This window comes from Corvus brachyrhynchos, unplaced genomic scaffold (genome assembly GCF_000691975.1).
Source record: "Corvus brachyrhynchos isolate BGI_N302 unplaced genomic scaffold, ASM69197v1 scaffold15, whole genome shotgun sequence".
NCBI classification, from domain to species: domain Eukaryota; kingdom Metazoa; phylum Chordata; class Aves; order Passeriformes; family Corvidae; genus Corvus; species Corvus brachyrhynchos.
The window spans coordinates 2702544-2717833 of record NW_008238349.1 but is presented as its reverse complement, the minus strand read 5'-3'; the positions used below and the strand labels follow the sequence as shown (position 1 = coordinate 2717833).

General features: G+C 56.4%; 2 protein-coding genes across 4 annotated transcripts in view; one reads left to right on the top strand and one right to left on the bottom strand.

Annotated features, from left to right (window-relative positions):
* The first annotated feature begins 20 nt into the window (after positions 1 to 20).
* WBSCR22 (Williams-Beuren syndrome chromosome region 22) overlaps positions 21 to 15290 on the top strand; it is an 18204-nt gene continuing 2934 nt past the window's right edge. The window contains exons 1-11 of one of the 3 annotated variants that reach the window (XM_017735323.1): positions 21 to 287; positions 497 to 579; positions 670 to 766; positions 1830 to 1926; positions 2317 to 2367; positions 2898 to 2983; positions 3201 to 3246; positions 3801 to 3859; positions 4881 to 4970; positions 5086 to 5175; positions 5319 to 5457. In XM_017735323.1, the coding sequence (XP_017590812.1) occupies positions 220 to 287; positions 497 to 579; positions 670 to 766; positions 1830 to 1926; positions 2317 to 2367; positions 2898 to 2983; positions 3201 to 3246; positions 3801 to 3859; positions 4881 to 4970; positions 5086 to 5140 (732 nt within the window). In that variant the 5' untranslated portion in view covers positions 21 to 219 and the 3' untranslated portion in view covers positions 5141 to 5175; positions 5319 to 5457. Of the gene's footprint in view, positions 288 to 496; positions 580 to 669; positions 767 to 1829; positions 1927 to 2316; positions 2368 to 2897; positions 2984 to 3200; positions 3247 to 3800; positions 3860 to 4880; positions 4971 to 5085; positions 5458 to 15290 lie in introns of those variants that run through there. The other 2 variants (XR_001862321.1, XM_017735322.1) reach the window with 2 other exon arrangements.
* Positions 5747 to 15290, bottom strand: part of STX1A (syntaxin 1A) — a gene marked incomplete at its 5' end in the record, with an annotated part of 59058 nt that continues 49514 nt past the window's right edge. Inside the window, 4 exons of the mRNA XM_008634498.2 lie at positions 5747 to 8770; positions 9403 to 9513; positions 11193 to 11330; positions 11642 to 11715. Coding sequence (XP_008632720.2) covers positions 8693 to 8770; positions 9403 to 9513; positions 11193 to 11330; positions 11642 to 11715 — 401 coding nt within the window. The remainder of the gene's footprint in view (positions 8771 to 9402; positions 9514 to 11192; positions 11331 to 11641; positions 11716 to 15290) is intronic.

Sequence of the window (15290 nt, the reverse complement as noted above, 5' to 3'; positions counted from 1 at the left end):
GGGGCGGTCTGTCCTGGATCCTAGTGGGAGTAGCGGGGGCCCTGCCGCGAGGCCTGGGCGGTCCGGCCCCGACATGTGGCAGCGGCGGGGAGTGGAGTGGAGAGGGTTAGATGCTGCCGTGAGGCGGTGTGGGTTCAAATCTAGCACTGTGGGGGTGTCCGCCCATCGCCCACGCTCTGCCTGTGCCTCAGCTCCCGGGTGGTGGAGATCCAGTCGCAGATGTCGGAGCGCGCTGTGGAGTTGCTGGGGCTGCCCGAGGACCGTCCGTGCCTCCTCCTGGACGTGGGGTGAGCGGGGCTTTGCCCGGTTCCATGGCACATGGAGCATCTGGGGCTGGAGGGATGCACAGGGCGAGGGGGCAGCCAGGTCCTACAGCGCCAGTGTCTCTTGTGGGCTGAAGAAGAGGGACAGGCTGCTGTAACGTTGGTTGTGTCTGGCCAGCAGCAGCCTCAGACCAGCCCCATGATCCCAGCACTTTCCCCCTTCCTCCTTCTAGCTGCGGCTCAGGGCTGAGCGGGGATTACATCTCTGAGGAGGGTCACTACTGGATTGGCATGGACATCAGCCCTGCCATGCTGGGTGAGCACAACCTCCCCTGAGACCCCCACATCGCCTCAGAGACCCCAGAGGTGGGAGTTGGTTGCCTGAGTTGTGTTCTGTTCTGTGCAGATGTGGCTGTGGAGAGGGAGGTGGAAGGAGACCTTCTCCTTGCAGATGTGGGTCATGGCATTCCCTTCAGGCCTGGCACATTTGATGGGTGTATCAGGTGAGTCTGTGCATTTAACTGAGCTTTCCTGATTCCCCACAGAACTGCACAGTACACATGGTGCACATCTGGTAAATCACAGGTGAGAAGGAACTGGCCGTGTCAGCCACTCTCTTTGCTCTGTGCAACTTGGCTCCATCACTTCAAGCCAAACCTCCAGAATTGTGGATGGTAGGAACAGCTTGTGACAGCTGTTTCCCAAGGGATGTTTGTCCTTTTGTGCTGGTGAGCTAGGAATTTTGTTGAAGAAAATATAATGAAATTGGGAGTATTGTCAGGATGGCTGAGACCTGCACCAAGGAGGAGACCAGAGTATGTGTCATTGCTTAGAAAGGTCAGTCCCTGGATCAAGGATTTGATGGTTGGTTTTGGGATGAAGGGGACAGAAGGACTTTCCTGCTTAGAGAACACATGGGAAGATGCAGGGACTGTCCATTGCTGAGCCAAAAGCTGTGTTTTAGATTGCTCATTGGGAATACCTGCTTGGCCAGGCAAGGGACACAGCTGAGCTCTTGAATTCTTGCCAGGAACTGTAGTGATTGGACTAGGAATGGGTTCAAGCTGAAAGGGGGAAAATTTAGGTGAGATACACAGAAGAAATTCTTCCCTGGGAGGGTGGTGAGACCCTGGCACAGGTTGCCCAGCGCAGCTGCGGCTGCCTCATTCCTGGAAGTGTCCAAGGCTAGGCTGGACAGGGCTTGGAGCAAACTGGTCTAGTGGGAGGTGTTCCTGCCCATGGCAGGGGGTGGAACAAGCTGAGCTTTAAGGTCCCTTCCAACCCAAACCATTCTGTCATTCTATGATTTGAGCACTTTGACTAAAGGGAATGCCTGGTGATGCTTTTGTCCTTTAACTTATGCACCTCGTTGAGTTTTGGCATAGTGCATCTCCAGAGGAGTTTGTGTAACTGTAAAACAGAAGGCAAAGCTACACAGAGGAAATGAAATAATTTCTCTGAGGCCCAGCACATGCTTAGTACTGGAATTCAGCTCAAAGGGAGGTGGCAAGTTCTGTGAAGGAACCAATGACTCAAGTGTCCTGAGGGTCTTATTTTCCTTCTCAGTATTTCCGCAGTGCAGTGGCTCTGTAATGCTGACAAGAAATCACACAGCCCCCCAAAACGCCTCTACAGATTCTTCTCCACTCTTTACACTGCCCTGGTAAGTGCCACCCTCTACCAGCCAGGCCTCTGCTGCTCTTATGTCTTTGCTGGTGCTTTTTAGCAAGATACTTCAAGTTTTAAGTTTAAGTAAATGCTGCTCTGAAGCAGAACTGGCAGGCACCCACTTGCCTACCTTCTTGCCTGGTGCTGCTTTTCATCAAGGTTGGACTTGATGGGTCTTGGTGGTCTTTTCCAAACTTAACAGTTCCATGATTCTGTGATCCCTGGTGTTCCCCCTGTGCCTCGCTGGCTCTGTGGGCTGAGCAGCTCTCCTGGGAGCCTTGTCCTGGAGGTTTTGGGGAGGAGGGAGCTCGTCTGGGGCTGGGATGGGGTGACCAGAGAGGTTACCTGCACTGAGACAAGGTGTCACCAGGTTTATTCCCTGCAGGCCCGAGGATCCCGAGCTGTGCTGCAGTTGTACCCCGAGAACGCGGAGCAGGTACAGCCCATCAATCAGTCAGGAAGGGGTACAGAAAGAGAAATCATATGCTGTTTGGGGCTCTGAATGCATCGTGTTCTTCCACATCAAGTCTCTGTCCTGATTGCCAGTTGTAAAGCTCTTCAAAAGCCAAATGAAATAACCTGTAAGGAGGATACTCGGTGCAATTTCTGTTGTTTCATAGATTGTCTTGGGCTGAGCCTTAAAATTAAAGTGGCAGGACACAGTGTGAATTGGGGTTTGAAGACTGGCTGTAGTCATCAGCACTGTACTGTAACTCAGGGCTGGAAAATCCAGCCCAGTATCCCTCTCCTAGAGAATCTGCTGTGCCAGCTAACCCAGGCTAGACTGAGGAGCAGGGAATTGGTGTCTGGATGGTACTGCAGAATCAGGAAATAGGTGCAGAGCTTAGCAGGAGGAGGACCAGTCCATCTTGGGAATGCGCAGTCAGCTGTGGTCCTCCCAGAGGTCTCTTGGGCTTTCCTGGGGGATGAGTGCTAATTAACTTTTGCACCTGCTGCTTTTCCCAGCTAGAGCTCATCACAGCCCAAGCCATGAGAGCTGGATTTACAGGGGGAATGGTGGTTGATTACCCCAACAGCGCCAAAGCCAAGAAGTGAGTGCTGGATCTCTGTGTGTGTTTGGGGTGAGGCCTGGGTTTAGCAGTGATTTTTTTTTTTTTTCCCCCTGAGCTGTTCTCTCTCCCATTATACAGTCCTGGAGAGAGGTTACAGCTTAGATCTGACTCTGCTATAGACCATCTCAGTCTTGCCTGGGGACTGAGACTCACATGCTGAGTCCCAGGTTCATGCTCCTTATTCTTGTTCTTTCAGGTTCTTCCTCTGTCTCTTTGTTGGGACATCAGGCACGTTACCAAAGGTGAGAACCTCCATGAGGCAGCAGAGCTGCTGTCCTGGCTGCTGGGTGATATGGAAGAGCTGTGAGCATTGTGAGGGCCAAACAGCTCTGTGAGTGCAGATGTGACTTTATTTACACATTTTCTGCTAGTCACCAAGCCCTGCTCTCATAGAATCACAGACTGGTTTGGGTTGGAAGGGACCTTAAAGCTCAGCTTGTTCCACCCCCCACCATGGGCAGGGACACCTTCCACTACACCAGGTTGCTCTAAGCCCTGTCTAACCTGGCCTTGAAAACTTCGAGGAATGCAGCAGCTGCAGCTTCTCTGGGAAACCTGTGCCAGGGCCTCACCACCCTTCCAGGGAAGAATTTCTTCCAGTATCCAATCTAACCCTGCCCTTTTTAAAGCCATTCCTCTGGCATCTACTTTTTTTGCCATGATTTCTGGAAGACCAGTTTGTTCCTGCTCTGGTCCTTCCCCTTGCAGATCCCTGCATTCCTCTTAGTTTTGATGGGCTGACTAATAGCTGTGCCTGGTCCAGAGGAGAAGACAACTTCCCAATTTTGCTTTCCAGGGCCTTGGTACCGAGTGTGCCAATGAAGAGCCGCACCAGGCAAAGTTCACCAATGAGAGGTATCACATGGGGGTGAGGCTGCAGGTTCTCCCCAACAAGGAGGGGGGGCTTTGAGGGCTGGGTTTTACTGGGGACCACAGTGCTGCTGTGGGAGAAGCAATGGGAGGGGAAGGACAGGGAGCAGCAGGAGGCAGCCCACAGAGAACTGCTTTATCTTCCCAAGGGCCTGGACACAGGGAACAAGACTATCCCAGGGCTCTTCCATGGGGTTGTAGGTGCTTACCCTAGGGCTGCACCTGAGCAGTCAATCAGGTGTGCTTTCTGTCCAGCACTGGGCTCTCCAGCTGGGGCCAGCAGTGTGGGAGAGGGAATGTTTTCAGGGCTCATGATAGAGGCATGGAAGCAGGCTGCTGTGCCTGAGTCCTGGCCTTCCCTTTTTCCTCCTGTCCAGGTCTTTGCTCAGCTCTGCTTAGCTGTGGCCTGGGGGGTTTCTACTGCTGGCCAGGTCTCTTCCCATGGCAGTGGTGCAGGCAGGAGCCCCTCTTGCAGCCAGTGGGAGAGACAGAGAACAAAAACCAGAGGAAAGTTGTCGTGGCTGCTAGGAGCTTGTGGCTGCCATGTTTTCCTGCCTCTTACATTGCTGTTCTCTGCTTAGTCTAAGGGGTATCTGGTCTTGGAGGGCAGTAGCAGAGCTGGGAACTTTTTAGGAAGCCTGACTTTGTCTGCCTTGTTTGAAGTAGAGCAGACAAGGGGAAGGTGGTTGAGCATGAGCCTATAATCCCCTGAATTCCCAGAGTGCAGCATGCTGCTGGTGTGACACGGGGTATGGCATGGGGGTGTGCTGGACTGCTGCAGTTCATAGGTCAGGATCCCTCAGCTCCAAGCCAGGGCTGGAATCAACCTCCTCCAGTGTGTCTGGAGTTTGGCTACATGTCCCAGTGCTAGCTGAGCCTCTTGTCTAGGGGTGGTGGGAGGGAAACTTGCTACTTTTGTGACCCAGTTCTGGGTGACAATCCTCCAGGGCAGAGATGTGTCCCCACACCTAAGTTCCTCTCCAGCTGCTGTCCACTTTCCCCATAGGACACGATTCAGAAATGTCAAGGGCAAGTCTGTAAAGAAAAGCCGGGACTGGATCCTGGAGAAGAAGGAGCGTAGAAGACGCCAGGGCAAGTGAGTCCTGCCTCAGAGGCTGGTCTGGCCTGCTGTCACCCGCCCCAAACCTGCTCCCTTCCCCTCCCAGCATGACCTGCAGGTGGTGCTGAGCTGTTCCCTGCTTTTCCCCCAGGGAGGTGCGAGCAGATACAAAATACACGGGTCGGAAGCGCCGTCCTCACTTCTGAATTGCTCTGGACACTGCTGGCATGGAAGGTGGCATGTGAGTGCCTCCAGCGAGCCCTCCTGTGGATGGCACCCCATGCCTGGGCACTTGCTGGGACTGGTCATTGTGGCTCTTGAAGGTGCAAACTGGCTCAGGTGCTGCCAAACAGCAAAGCTTCCGGTCCTGTTTCCCTGGTGAAGGTGCAGACAGTGCTCTGGCCGCTTGGGTGTCTGCAGTGCCATCCCTTGCCTTACCTTCCCGAGTGCAGTGAGCCAGCTGAGCTCCAGGTAAGCCAGGACATGATACCCAGTTCCTCACTAAAGAGTCAAAGAGTTGGAAGTGTTTGCTCATCTCCTGCGTCCTGCCCTTGGCACTGGGAGTACTGAGAGGGGAATATGGTACCTCATTCCCTGCCAGCTTCCCCTCTGCCTGCAGAGGATCCACACTATCAAAGTGGATCCATGAGGACAAAGTTGCTCCTGGTACAAGTGTTATTCCAATAGCCATTTGCTCCTGTTGGTGCTTGGTGCCAAGCCTACCGTTTGCTTTAGGGCTTCCAGGGTGCTGGGGCTGACTGGATCAGCCCTACCTCCCTTCCCTTGAAGCAAGGAGAGGTGCCACCCAGAGCTTTACAGTTACAAATGTTTATTCTACATAAAAATTCCACAAAATGGGAAGCTGTTTTGCACCCAAAGCCTTGGGAGAAGAAAGGGATGGCAGCCGGGAGGTTTTTTTAGAGAGGCAACATACAGTGTTATCCAGCCCAGTGAGACAGAGCAAGCCAGGGTCAAGATCCACATAGAAAACAAGGACACTTAGCTCACAGTACAGCAACAGTAGAACTCCACGGGGGGCTCGGAAAGCCTTCAAGTACATTAATTACAAAAAAACCCAATCCCCAGTTCAAGTGCAAGCTGTGCGTGCCCCACACTGCTCATGGAATACTGCATCAACAGGCTCCCGTCACGGGGAGGGTGGGTGGCACTTGGAACAGAGGTGGTGGAACCCAAAGGACAAGCAGGTGTAGGTTGGGGGCTGGAAAGAAAAGGTGAAACGTCTTCCCAAAGCACAACCACACTTGGTGATTTGGTCTGTACATGCAATGACAGGTAGGTAAAAAGGAACTCAGTGGGGCTTCCCGTAGTGCAGGGGTAATTATTGCACCAAAACACCCTCCCCTCACAGCGAGGACAGTGTGAGCCTGCCTGTGGGACAGCAGTGGTAGCCTGCTCCTCATCTCCCTTGATTCTTGACCCCAGCACCGCTGCTGCCCACAGGATCCCAGCAAAGTGCCAGTGGTCCTGACTAGCCCCATCCGACCCCTGCTGCTGTGGGGGCTGCTGGCAGTGGTGGTGCCAACAAGGAGCAAGAGCCAAGAATCCCCCTAAGTGCTGTTCCTGGTCTTGTGCCTTGACAGGGATGCCACAGCCCTGATGTCAGGTGAGCTTGTGCCACTAAAGCTGCTGCTTGGAAGAAAAAAAAGTCACCTTGTGCTAGCAGTGGGCATGGCTGCAGGGCAGGAGCCCGGGAGGAGGGTTTTCCTGCCTTCCCAGTGTTATTGCTTCCTGGAGGGGCCCTGGGGCTCTTGCTGGCCTGGCAGAGTGAGCATGGACAGCAGTGGCAGGGACCTGCTGACAGGAGCATGGTCACTCCCTTTTCCTGCAGCCAGATGTCCCTCTGGAGCAGAAACCTTGCCTGCATGGTCCTGGTGCCCCAAGCCCTTCAGTGCACATAGGCTGCAGTGCTGGAACTCACATCGGTTGGTGTGGGACTGTGAAAGAAGGGGGCTTTGGTTGTTCCCATGGCCGCACCCTGAGGTGCTTGGACTGGGCAGTGCAGGGAACCAGGCTGGACCCTCTTCCCAAGGGCAGCTGCATGCAACAAGGGGCTGTCTGGGGGAAACCTCGGCAGAGAAGGATCTGTGTCAGGGCTGCTGCTGGGCAGGGCTGGCCCTGGGGGAGGCAGCACTCTGTGGCTGCAGCCATTGTCTTTCCCCTGCACCCAGGGGCACCACACACAGCCAAGTGCCCTGAATCACAGCACCATGCCAGCTTGTGGAGCAGCCTTGCCCTGGTGCTGGTGGGAGCTGGGAGGTGATGCTGCCTGAGACTGGAATACTGGCTGCCATCAAGTGTCCCTTTTCTACTACCAGCACCTGGGCTGACAGCCAGCCCCTGTCCCAGTGTGGCAGCGAGCCTGGCCTACCTTGGGACTCCTCTGTGCTGCTTTGGCATGTGCACAGGCCAGCCAGAGCCCTGGGGTCTCCAGAGGAAGGTGGGGGCAGAGCCTTGTCCCCAGCCCAAGGGAAACAGGCAGTGACAGCATTGAACCCCCCTGAGCTGCCAGTGGGCTTGGACCCCACGGCAACTGCATCCATGTCACAGGCATAGCAGAGGACACAGGGCACCCAGGTTGTCCCACGGCACCCCACTGAGAGCAGGTGCCTCACTGGATGGCTGGGCAGAAGGGCACTGTACCAGCAGCAGCAGGGTGCCAGGACGTGGAAGAGGCAGTCAGGCAGTGGCCTGTTCAGGACCGGGTTGGATACAGGAGGAAGGTTTCTACTCCTTGTTTGCAGGGGGCTGGATGCAGCAAGGGCTGCTTCTGGGACCACAACAGGAGAAAGCCCAACTGCCTCCAGCCCCCAGCCACGAGTATGGAAAAGCAAGTCTGGAGCAGCCCTGCTTGCAGGTGAGTGCTGCCAGGGGCTGTGAGCACAGTGATGAGGCTGTGTTGCAGGGTGAGCAGCCAGTGAAATTTGCTGGCCTTAAGACTACCCATGCCATCCTGCCCTGTCAGGCCAGCATCCAGGAGCAGCACTGGCCCCCACGTGCCGTATTCCTGTCCCCAGGCAACTGTGATGGCCCCAAGCAGCAGCTCCTTATTCCACACTGCTCCATCAGGCACCCACCACCTGCAGTGGCATGTCCAGCCCTTGACACCCTACTGGGGTGAGGGCTCATGTAGGGAGGGGGCAGCCCTGCCACCGGAAGAATGGCAGGGATGGAGCCCCAGAGCCAGACACAGTCACTGGCCAGGCAGGGCTGGGCAGAGCACACCCCTGGGGAAAGGCCCCGAAGAGAAGCAGCCCAAGGGAAGGTGTTTGCAAGCATAGATGCAGCTGACAGACATGAGAGTTCAAGGTGATGGGCAAGCTGGGGAAGTTGACTGGGCATCATACTCCCAAGGACCCCTAACACCCATCATCGGTCCCTCCTCCTTCTCAGCTGTCACTAACAGACTGCCCATCACAGGAGGAGCAGCAGTGCCCAAGGGCATTTCTGTTCCCCACCTGGTCCCAGCCAGCCACCCAGCCTGGAGCAGTGATGAGAGCTTGGGTTCCCCCCCAGGGTCCCCCTTGCGCCCATCACCTGTCCCCCACCTGCGCCCCAGGGCCGGAGCTCCCTCCACACAGACGCACCGCACCGCACACACAGCGTCACAAACAACCATGCATTAGAAACTGAAATGCTGCTGGGAGGCTCCGGGGCTGCGTGGGTTGCTCCGGTGTGGCTGCAGCCCCATGGCACGCGCGGCTCCATCCATCGCACACAAACAGTCCTGTGGGGTGAGTCTAGCCGAAAATGCCGCCGAAGGTGGAGGCGATGACGATGCCCAGGATCACACAGCAGATTATGATCATGATCTTCTTCTGCTCAGGTGTCCCAGCAGCAGTAGGGAGAGAGGGGAGGGAGCATGGTGAGTGTTGGGGAAGGATGGACCCAGGAGCTTGGAACGGCAGTCTGTCCTGTTCCCCTTTGCCCGTGGTGGGCTCTGAGCAGCACCTTGGAAGCCAGAAGGGCTCTGGCAGTCCTGGGCAGGGATGGGCACCCCTGCTCCTGCTTCAGCCCTGGGTTGGCAGAGCTGAGCTGGTGGCCCTCAGGTCCCCAAGCTGATACGGGACCAGATGTTGGAAGCAGGACAGGCACCTGGCACTGTGCTCGCCCATTGTCGTCACCTAGCTTTTTTTGCAAGGGACGTGGCTCTCACAGCTTGCCTGGTCCGGGGGTTCACTTTGTCCCTTTTCCTCCCCCCAAGCAGCACCCCTGCCCTACGGCTCATTGTCAGCTTTCACACAGTCTGTGCTGGGAGCTCTGCCTCAGCTGTGCAACCCTCAGGTTGTGGCCTGGTCCCAGTGGTGTGGGGTAATGTGGTCCCCGGGCACCTGCAAAGTTGTGCCAGGCTGCCTGGAGCAGGCAGAGTGCCAGCCGGGCCCTGCCCCTGGGATGGAGGTGTCAGCAGTGCAGGCAGGGCAGATGGGCCCCAGCCAGAGCCGTGACTCACCCGTCTGGCTTTGCTCTGGTACTTCACGGCTTTTTTGGTGTCGGACACAGCCCGCTCCACATAGTCCACTGAGTGCTCCACGTTGTACTCAATGCGGTCAATCATTTCTCCCTGCAGAAGGAGGAAACAGCCCACGCGCCCGCACGCGTGCACATGTGAGCTCCTTCCTGCTCCGCTGCTCTCTGGCTCCGGGTGGATGCTGCCCTGCCCAGCAGCCCTGCATGGAGAAAAGCACTATCACAGCTGCCTGTGGGCACTGGGTGTTTCCTGGGGTGCCCTGGCGTGCAAACTCTGGACTGCATGCCCCATCTCAGAGGATCTCTGTGAACATCCCAGCAGGGAGACAAGCAAGGGTGAGAGACAAGGGAGTCTCCAGCCTGGTCCTGGCACTGACCTGTCCAATATCTCAGGTGACATCAAAGCCACAACTGGATCTACACCAGCACCACACCACGTGTTGCTGAAACCAAAGGCATGGCAGGGAGCAAGGACAGCACCAGTAGCACCACGTGGGATGCTCACGAAACCATGCACATGCAGGGACCAGGGACCACTGCTCCGATCCACACAAGCACCACACTGAAGGCAGGAGGGTCCAGAGAAAGGCCAGCTGAGATTGCAGGGCCCTGCAGGGACCTCTGCCCCTGCTGCAGGGGAAGGTTGTGAGTGGGGGCTCCTGTGGGTGTGGGGACATGGGTTGGGGTGAGCTCCTCCAGCCTTGTTCACCTCCTTTGGCCCCATCCTGACCAAGTAGGGAAACAACCAAGTCCTGCAGCAGCTGGACAGGGTTGGCAGGAATGGGAGGTTTGAAGCCCTGCGTCCTCCTGCATGGCATGGAGGGAATTGGGGCCACAGAGCCATGGGCTGATAGCTAGCAACTCTGCAATGCCCATTTCTCAACCTAATGCTGGAGAGCACAGGGAGGACAAACCTTGAGGCCCAGGGGTGCTGAGCACTGAGCCCCACCAGCTGCTCCCTGTCCTGCGTAAAGCTGCTGCTGCTTCTCCCCGCCTGTGCCATGCCTGGAGCAGAGCAGAGCTGCCAGCACTGCTGCCTGCCCAGCACCCCTTTGTTCCCAGCAGCTCTGAGCTTCTCACCCACAGGACAAGGGTGCTGGCACCATCCAGCCCTTAGAGTGGGGCAGGGAATCATGAATTCCCGGCATATGTCCCCCATGGCAGACAGGACAGGCCACCAACGCCACTGTGCCCCAGTGACCCTTGCCGTCCTGCCAGCGGCCATCCCAGCGCCACGCGAGCGGCAGCCATGCAGGAGCAGCCATGCAAAGCAGAGCATGCAGCACCACGGGTCTCAGCCAGTGGGCCTTTACCTGCCACCGACGTCTCCTCGGGCCATGGCAGCATGGCGGGCAAGAAGGGGGGTGAGCAAAGACACAAGAGCACGTGCCTAGCTGAAGGGACTGGTGCCGTGGGCTGGCAGCACAGCCAAGGGGGCACCCCGAGCTCACCCACCTGGGCCTGGTGCTCCAGGAAAGATGAAGAAATCTCCCCCTGCATGGCAGCCACCCACTGCCCTCCTTCTGAGCCCCTCACTGAACCTCCCACCCCACACACACAGCACGCCAGCTCTGGGGTGCCAGGCAGGTGGTTCCAGCCCTGGGGAGCCCAGTTCAGCCCCACTAGGAGCCATGCTGGTCCTAGATGTGGTTTTTCCTCTCAGCACCCACCCAGGCAGGGGAGCACTGCTCTCCAGCTTCCCCACCCACCACAGGGAGCCCCATTTCCCTCCAAACCCTTCAGGTGAGCCCCTGGGCTGCACCATTACCCCACCTGGCTCTCCACCAGCATGGCCATGTCCATGAACATGTCGTGCAGCTCTCGGATGCTGTTCTCCAGTTTGATGATCTCACTGTGCCGTGTCTCAATCTCATTCAGTGCCTGCTTGGTGATGTTTGAATCCATGATGATCTGCAAAGAAAATAAGGCCACTGAGCACCCTGCTCAGCCCCAGCTCTGACACTGGAATTGGGGGCACTAAGAGAGGGATGAGCAAGAGCTACAGAGCCCTTCCAACCACCCCAAGGCAGCTAGTTTGCAGCAGGATGCTGGGATGCAGACTGCTCCAACAGCATCCTCGGGCCAGACCTGAGCCCCTAGGCCCCCCTCCTGCATGGGCTGTGTTCATTACTGGCGTACTGAGGCCACTGTGGCAGCACGTCCACCAGCCCATCCCCTGGGCTGAGGGGGCTGGCTCAGCTGCAGCTTGTGCCAGTGCTTACCCCAGAGGAGAAGATGGCCGGGTTGCCGCTCTCCAGCATGTCCTCCAGCTCCTCACTGGTGGTGGTCCTGCCAGCTGCAACAACACAACAAGAGGTTAGCCAGGAGCCCCCTGTCCCCATCATGGGTCCCACAGCCCCACCACAGGGCTCTGCTGGCTTCATGGTATTTTTCCCATGAGTGGAACAGAGCAAAGCTTTCAGCCCCAAGAGCATACAGGGCAGTTTGAGGGACTGCCCTCCCACAGCCTGGCTCTGACACCTCTCATTTTAAGGGCATCAAGCTGCCAGCTTGGCCCAGCTCACACAGGAACATCCATCTGTCCCTCCTGGACAAACTGACTGCTCGTGCAGGGCAGGGAGCAGTGCTAAGGGACCAGCAGCCACCAGCATCCATGGTGGCTGTGAAAGAGGAGGGATGGGCAACAAGCCACAAGCAGGCATGTTCTTGTCAAACCCTGTCCCAGCCAGTTTAACACCTTGAGGACACTGGGCTCAGCTGGACTGCCCAAGTTTAACCCTGCTGCTGTGTGACAGAAGCCAGGCTCTGTCCTTCCCCCTGTGGCAAAACCTCTGGGGACCTCCAGCCCCATGGCTCCTCTGGAAGCAATTCACCCACAGCACGTGGTTCTTTTCCTTCCCTTACCCACTGCATACAGTGGAGACAGATGCTGATCACTCCATGGGTGACACTGATCCCTGCATTAACTGCAGTGTATTCTTTGGGCTAGCAGCCATGTGGGACATGTGGAATTACAGCCAAATAGATGGAGGTGCTGGGCAGGGCACTGGGGCTGCCCCGTGGGATGGGGAGGGTGAGCAGGTCACCTGAGACAGGGCAAGTGACACCCACTAGTGCAAACGGGGCAGTCAGGCAGGAACAGCTAATGAAGTGACTCCACCAAGCTTAATGAAACCAAAACCTGCAGGGCAGGGCTGGGGTCTGTAGATACTCCCCTGTGACATGCTGCCTGCAGCCAGTGGTACTGAAAGGGACCTCCAGGATGAATGCAGGGCACCTTAGAGTAGGGGAACGGAGCAGAGCGGATCACAGCTCCCAGACCCATGGGCAGAGGTTGGAGTTCTGTGTGAGGCTGGTCTAGACAACTATGACCTGGTAGTGACCCTGAAGCCCTGAGAAGCTGCTGTTTTGAGTCACAAAACCAGCTTGAGCCCTGTCTGTGCCCCGTGAGAGTTCACAGATGCATGTGAGGCCTGAGCTTTGCCATCTGCGTGCTCACGGACCTCAGGATCAATCACCCTCCCCACCTTCCCCAGCTCTGAGAAGAGGCCACAGCCCTTTTCCAGACACTGTTACATGTTTTAGGGTGACAGAGCATCACTCCCACCAAGGATGACCCATGACACCCCCTTGCCACCTTTCTTGCCTGTTGGTTCCTCGCTCTGGGCTGACACTGCCCTGCTCCCAGGAAGGGACAACAGGGCACCAAGCAGCACAAACTTACAAACCCTCCTGTTGATGTGCCCAGCTCTCATCAGTCACTGGCCCAGTGATAAGGAGGAGTATGCCAGGTGCTGTCCATGGAGAACTACTTGCTCTGCCAAATGCCAGCCCTCAAGGCAGTCCTGAAGGGCAAGCAGTGCGATCAGCTCCAGGAGATGCCATGTCTCTCATGGGCAGAGGTGGGGTGGGATGCAGGATACACGTTCCCATCCTATCCTTCTTGTTGCCTCATTCCCCTGATGCAGAGCACAGGGCTGGTAAAAGCTGCATCGAGGGGAAGGATGAGAGCAAAGGCATCAAATGCAATGCTGGCCTGGCCAAGGGCCATGACTGCTCAAGGACTTGCTTTAATGCTAAGCCAAAGCTTGGGACTTGGAGGCTGCACCTCACCCCTGCCATCCAGCACAGTAGCTGCCAAAGGCCACTGCCTCCTAACCAGGCTTCCTGCTTTGGCTTGCTGGTCTGTCATTAGCTCCTCCAAAGCAGTAAAATCAGCTCAAAGTGTCCTGGGTACCTGCCTGATCTATTGCTCACATGACCACAGGGCTGTGGCACAGCCACAAATGGGAGGGAAAGGATGGAGCCACTGCAGAAGGAGAAGAGCCTGGGGGAACACTCCTGCCCCAAAATTTGGTGAAACATTGGAAAATCCTGAGAATTGGACTTGTGCCTCCCCAGAGAGCTCCAGAGTGCATCTGCCTCTTACTTGGCATCTCTAGCAATTAAAGTTTCTTGGGGGGAAGCAGCTCTGCCAACGAGACAAGAAGCCCAGAGCACGGAGGGAGCTGGAGAAGCAACGTCAGGTGGCAGGGAGAGAACAATGAGAGACAGTGCCCAGGTCACACTGCTGCAGGGGCCATCAGAAACTCTGGGACAGGTGGACATGAAGACACTGAGACTTCCCACCTCAAGGCACGGTCCTTGGCCCTGTAATGCCCAGCTGGAAAGAGTTTTTGACCAGCTTCCAGGGGATGCAGCTGCAGCAACCCTGTTAGGGTGTGGGGGAAGCTCCCAGGGAAGCCTCTGGTGCCATAGCTCAGTCCCACAGCCCAGCTGACACTGGATGCCAGTTTGCCCAATTCTGCATGCGGATGGTCTGTAAATAGGGAAGGTACCTCAGGGCTGAAGGAGTCCAACATGCCATGACCAAATTCAGGGCTCAGCTGGGCTCTTCAGGCTGGCAGCATCCCTTGGGCTGGCAGCATCCCTCCTCCCAGCAGCAGGGCTGCACAAACACCAGCAGAGCCACAGCTGGGGGCTCACTCCAGACATGCTGAGGACAAGGCACCTTTCCAAGGCTGGGATCCTCTGCCTGGAGCTGGCTTTTAAGGTCTTAATAGACACAAATCCATACAACTCATTAAGAGATGGATAAAGCTGTCCTGTCTGCCTGCGTGTGAGGTAACAGGGTATGATTGACTGGCCCACCTGGCTGTCACCCAGCTCAGACAGGCCTGGCACTGCCCATGCTGGTATCAGGATGAGAAGGATTCAGCTACAAAACCCTGCCCAGCACATCCCAAAGTGCCACCCATCTCCTTGACCCTCAGCATCTGCACTCAAGATAAATCCCATGGTCATTCCTGAGATGAAAGTGCCACAGGAATCCTAAATAAGCTCTGAGGTGGCCCAGATGAGCTGCCAAGGCCAGAACAGCCCCCAGACTCTCTTGGCTCAGGGTGGGATGCACCCACAGCTCATTGTTCTGCACACCAGTTCACCTGGTCTGGCACAGCAGGGCCTGATGAAATCTCTAGTGCCCTCAGATACAGCAGATGCTTTATTTTTGTCTCCTCAGTTTTGCAGTAACAAAATTGTCCCTAAAAACAAGCAGCATCTCTGCAGCACCTCCATGGCTTCAGCTGCACACCCACCATGGAGAGCAGCTCCTCCAAGCTCCAAATCCAATTTCTCTGGGAGCAAAACCTAATTAGATTTAAGATATAATTTCTCCTAATGGACAAAATGGAGAGGAAAAAAGCAAGGGAGTGACACCTCTCACCTCAGGCAGTGTGGAGGGGACATGGCTCCTGGCAGCAGATGTGGAGCATGGCTGGGGTGGGGGTCCGCCCCAGCCACTGTCCTGGTGTCACCAACTTGAGGACATGGCCATCCTGCCATCCCTCCATGACATCTGGAGTGTTTAGGAGCAGAGAAGTGAGTAAAGGTGGGGTGAGGGCACTGGTT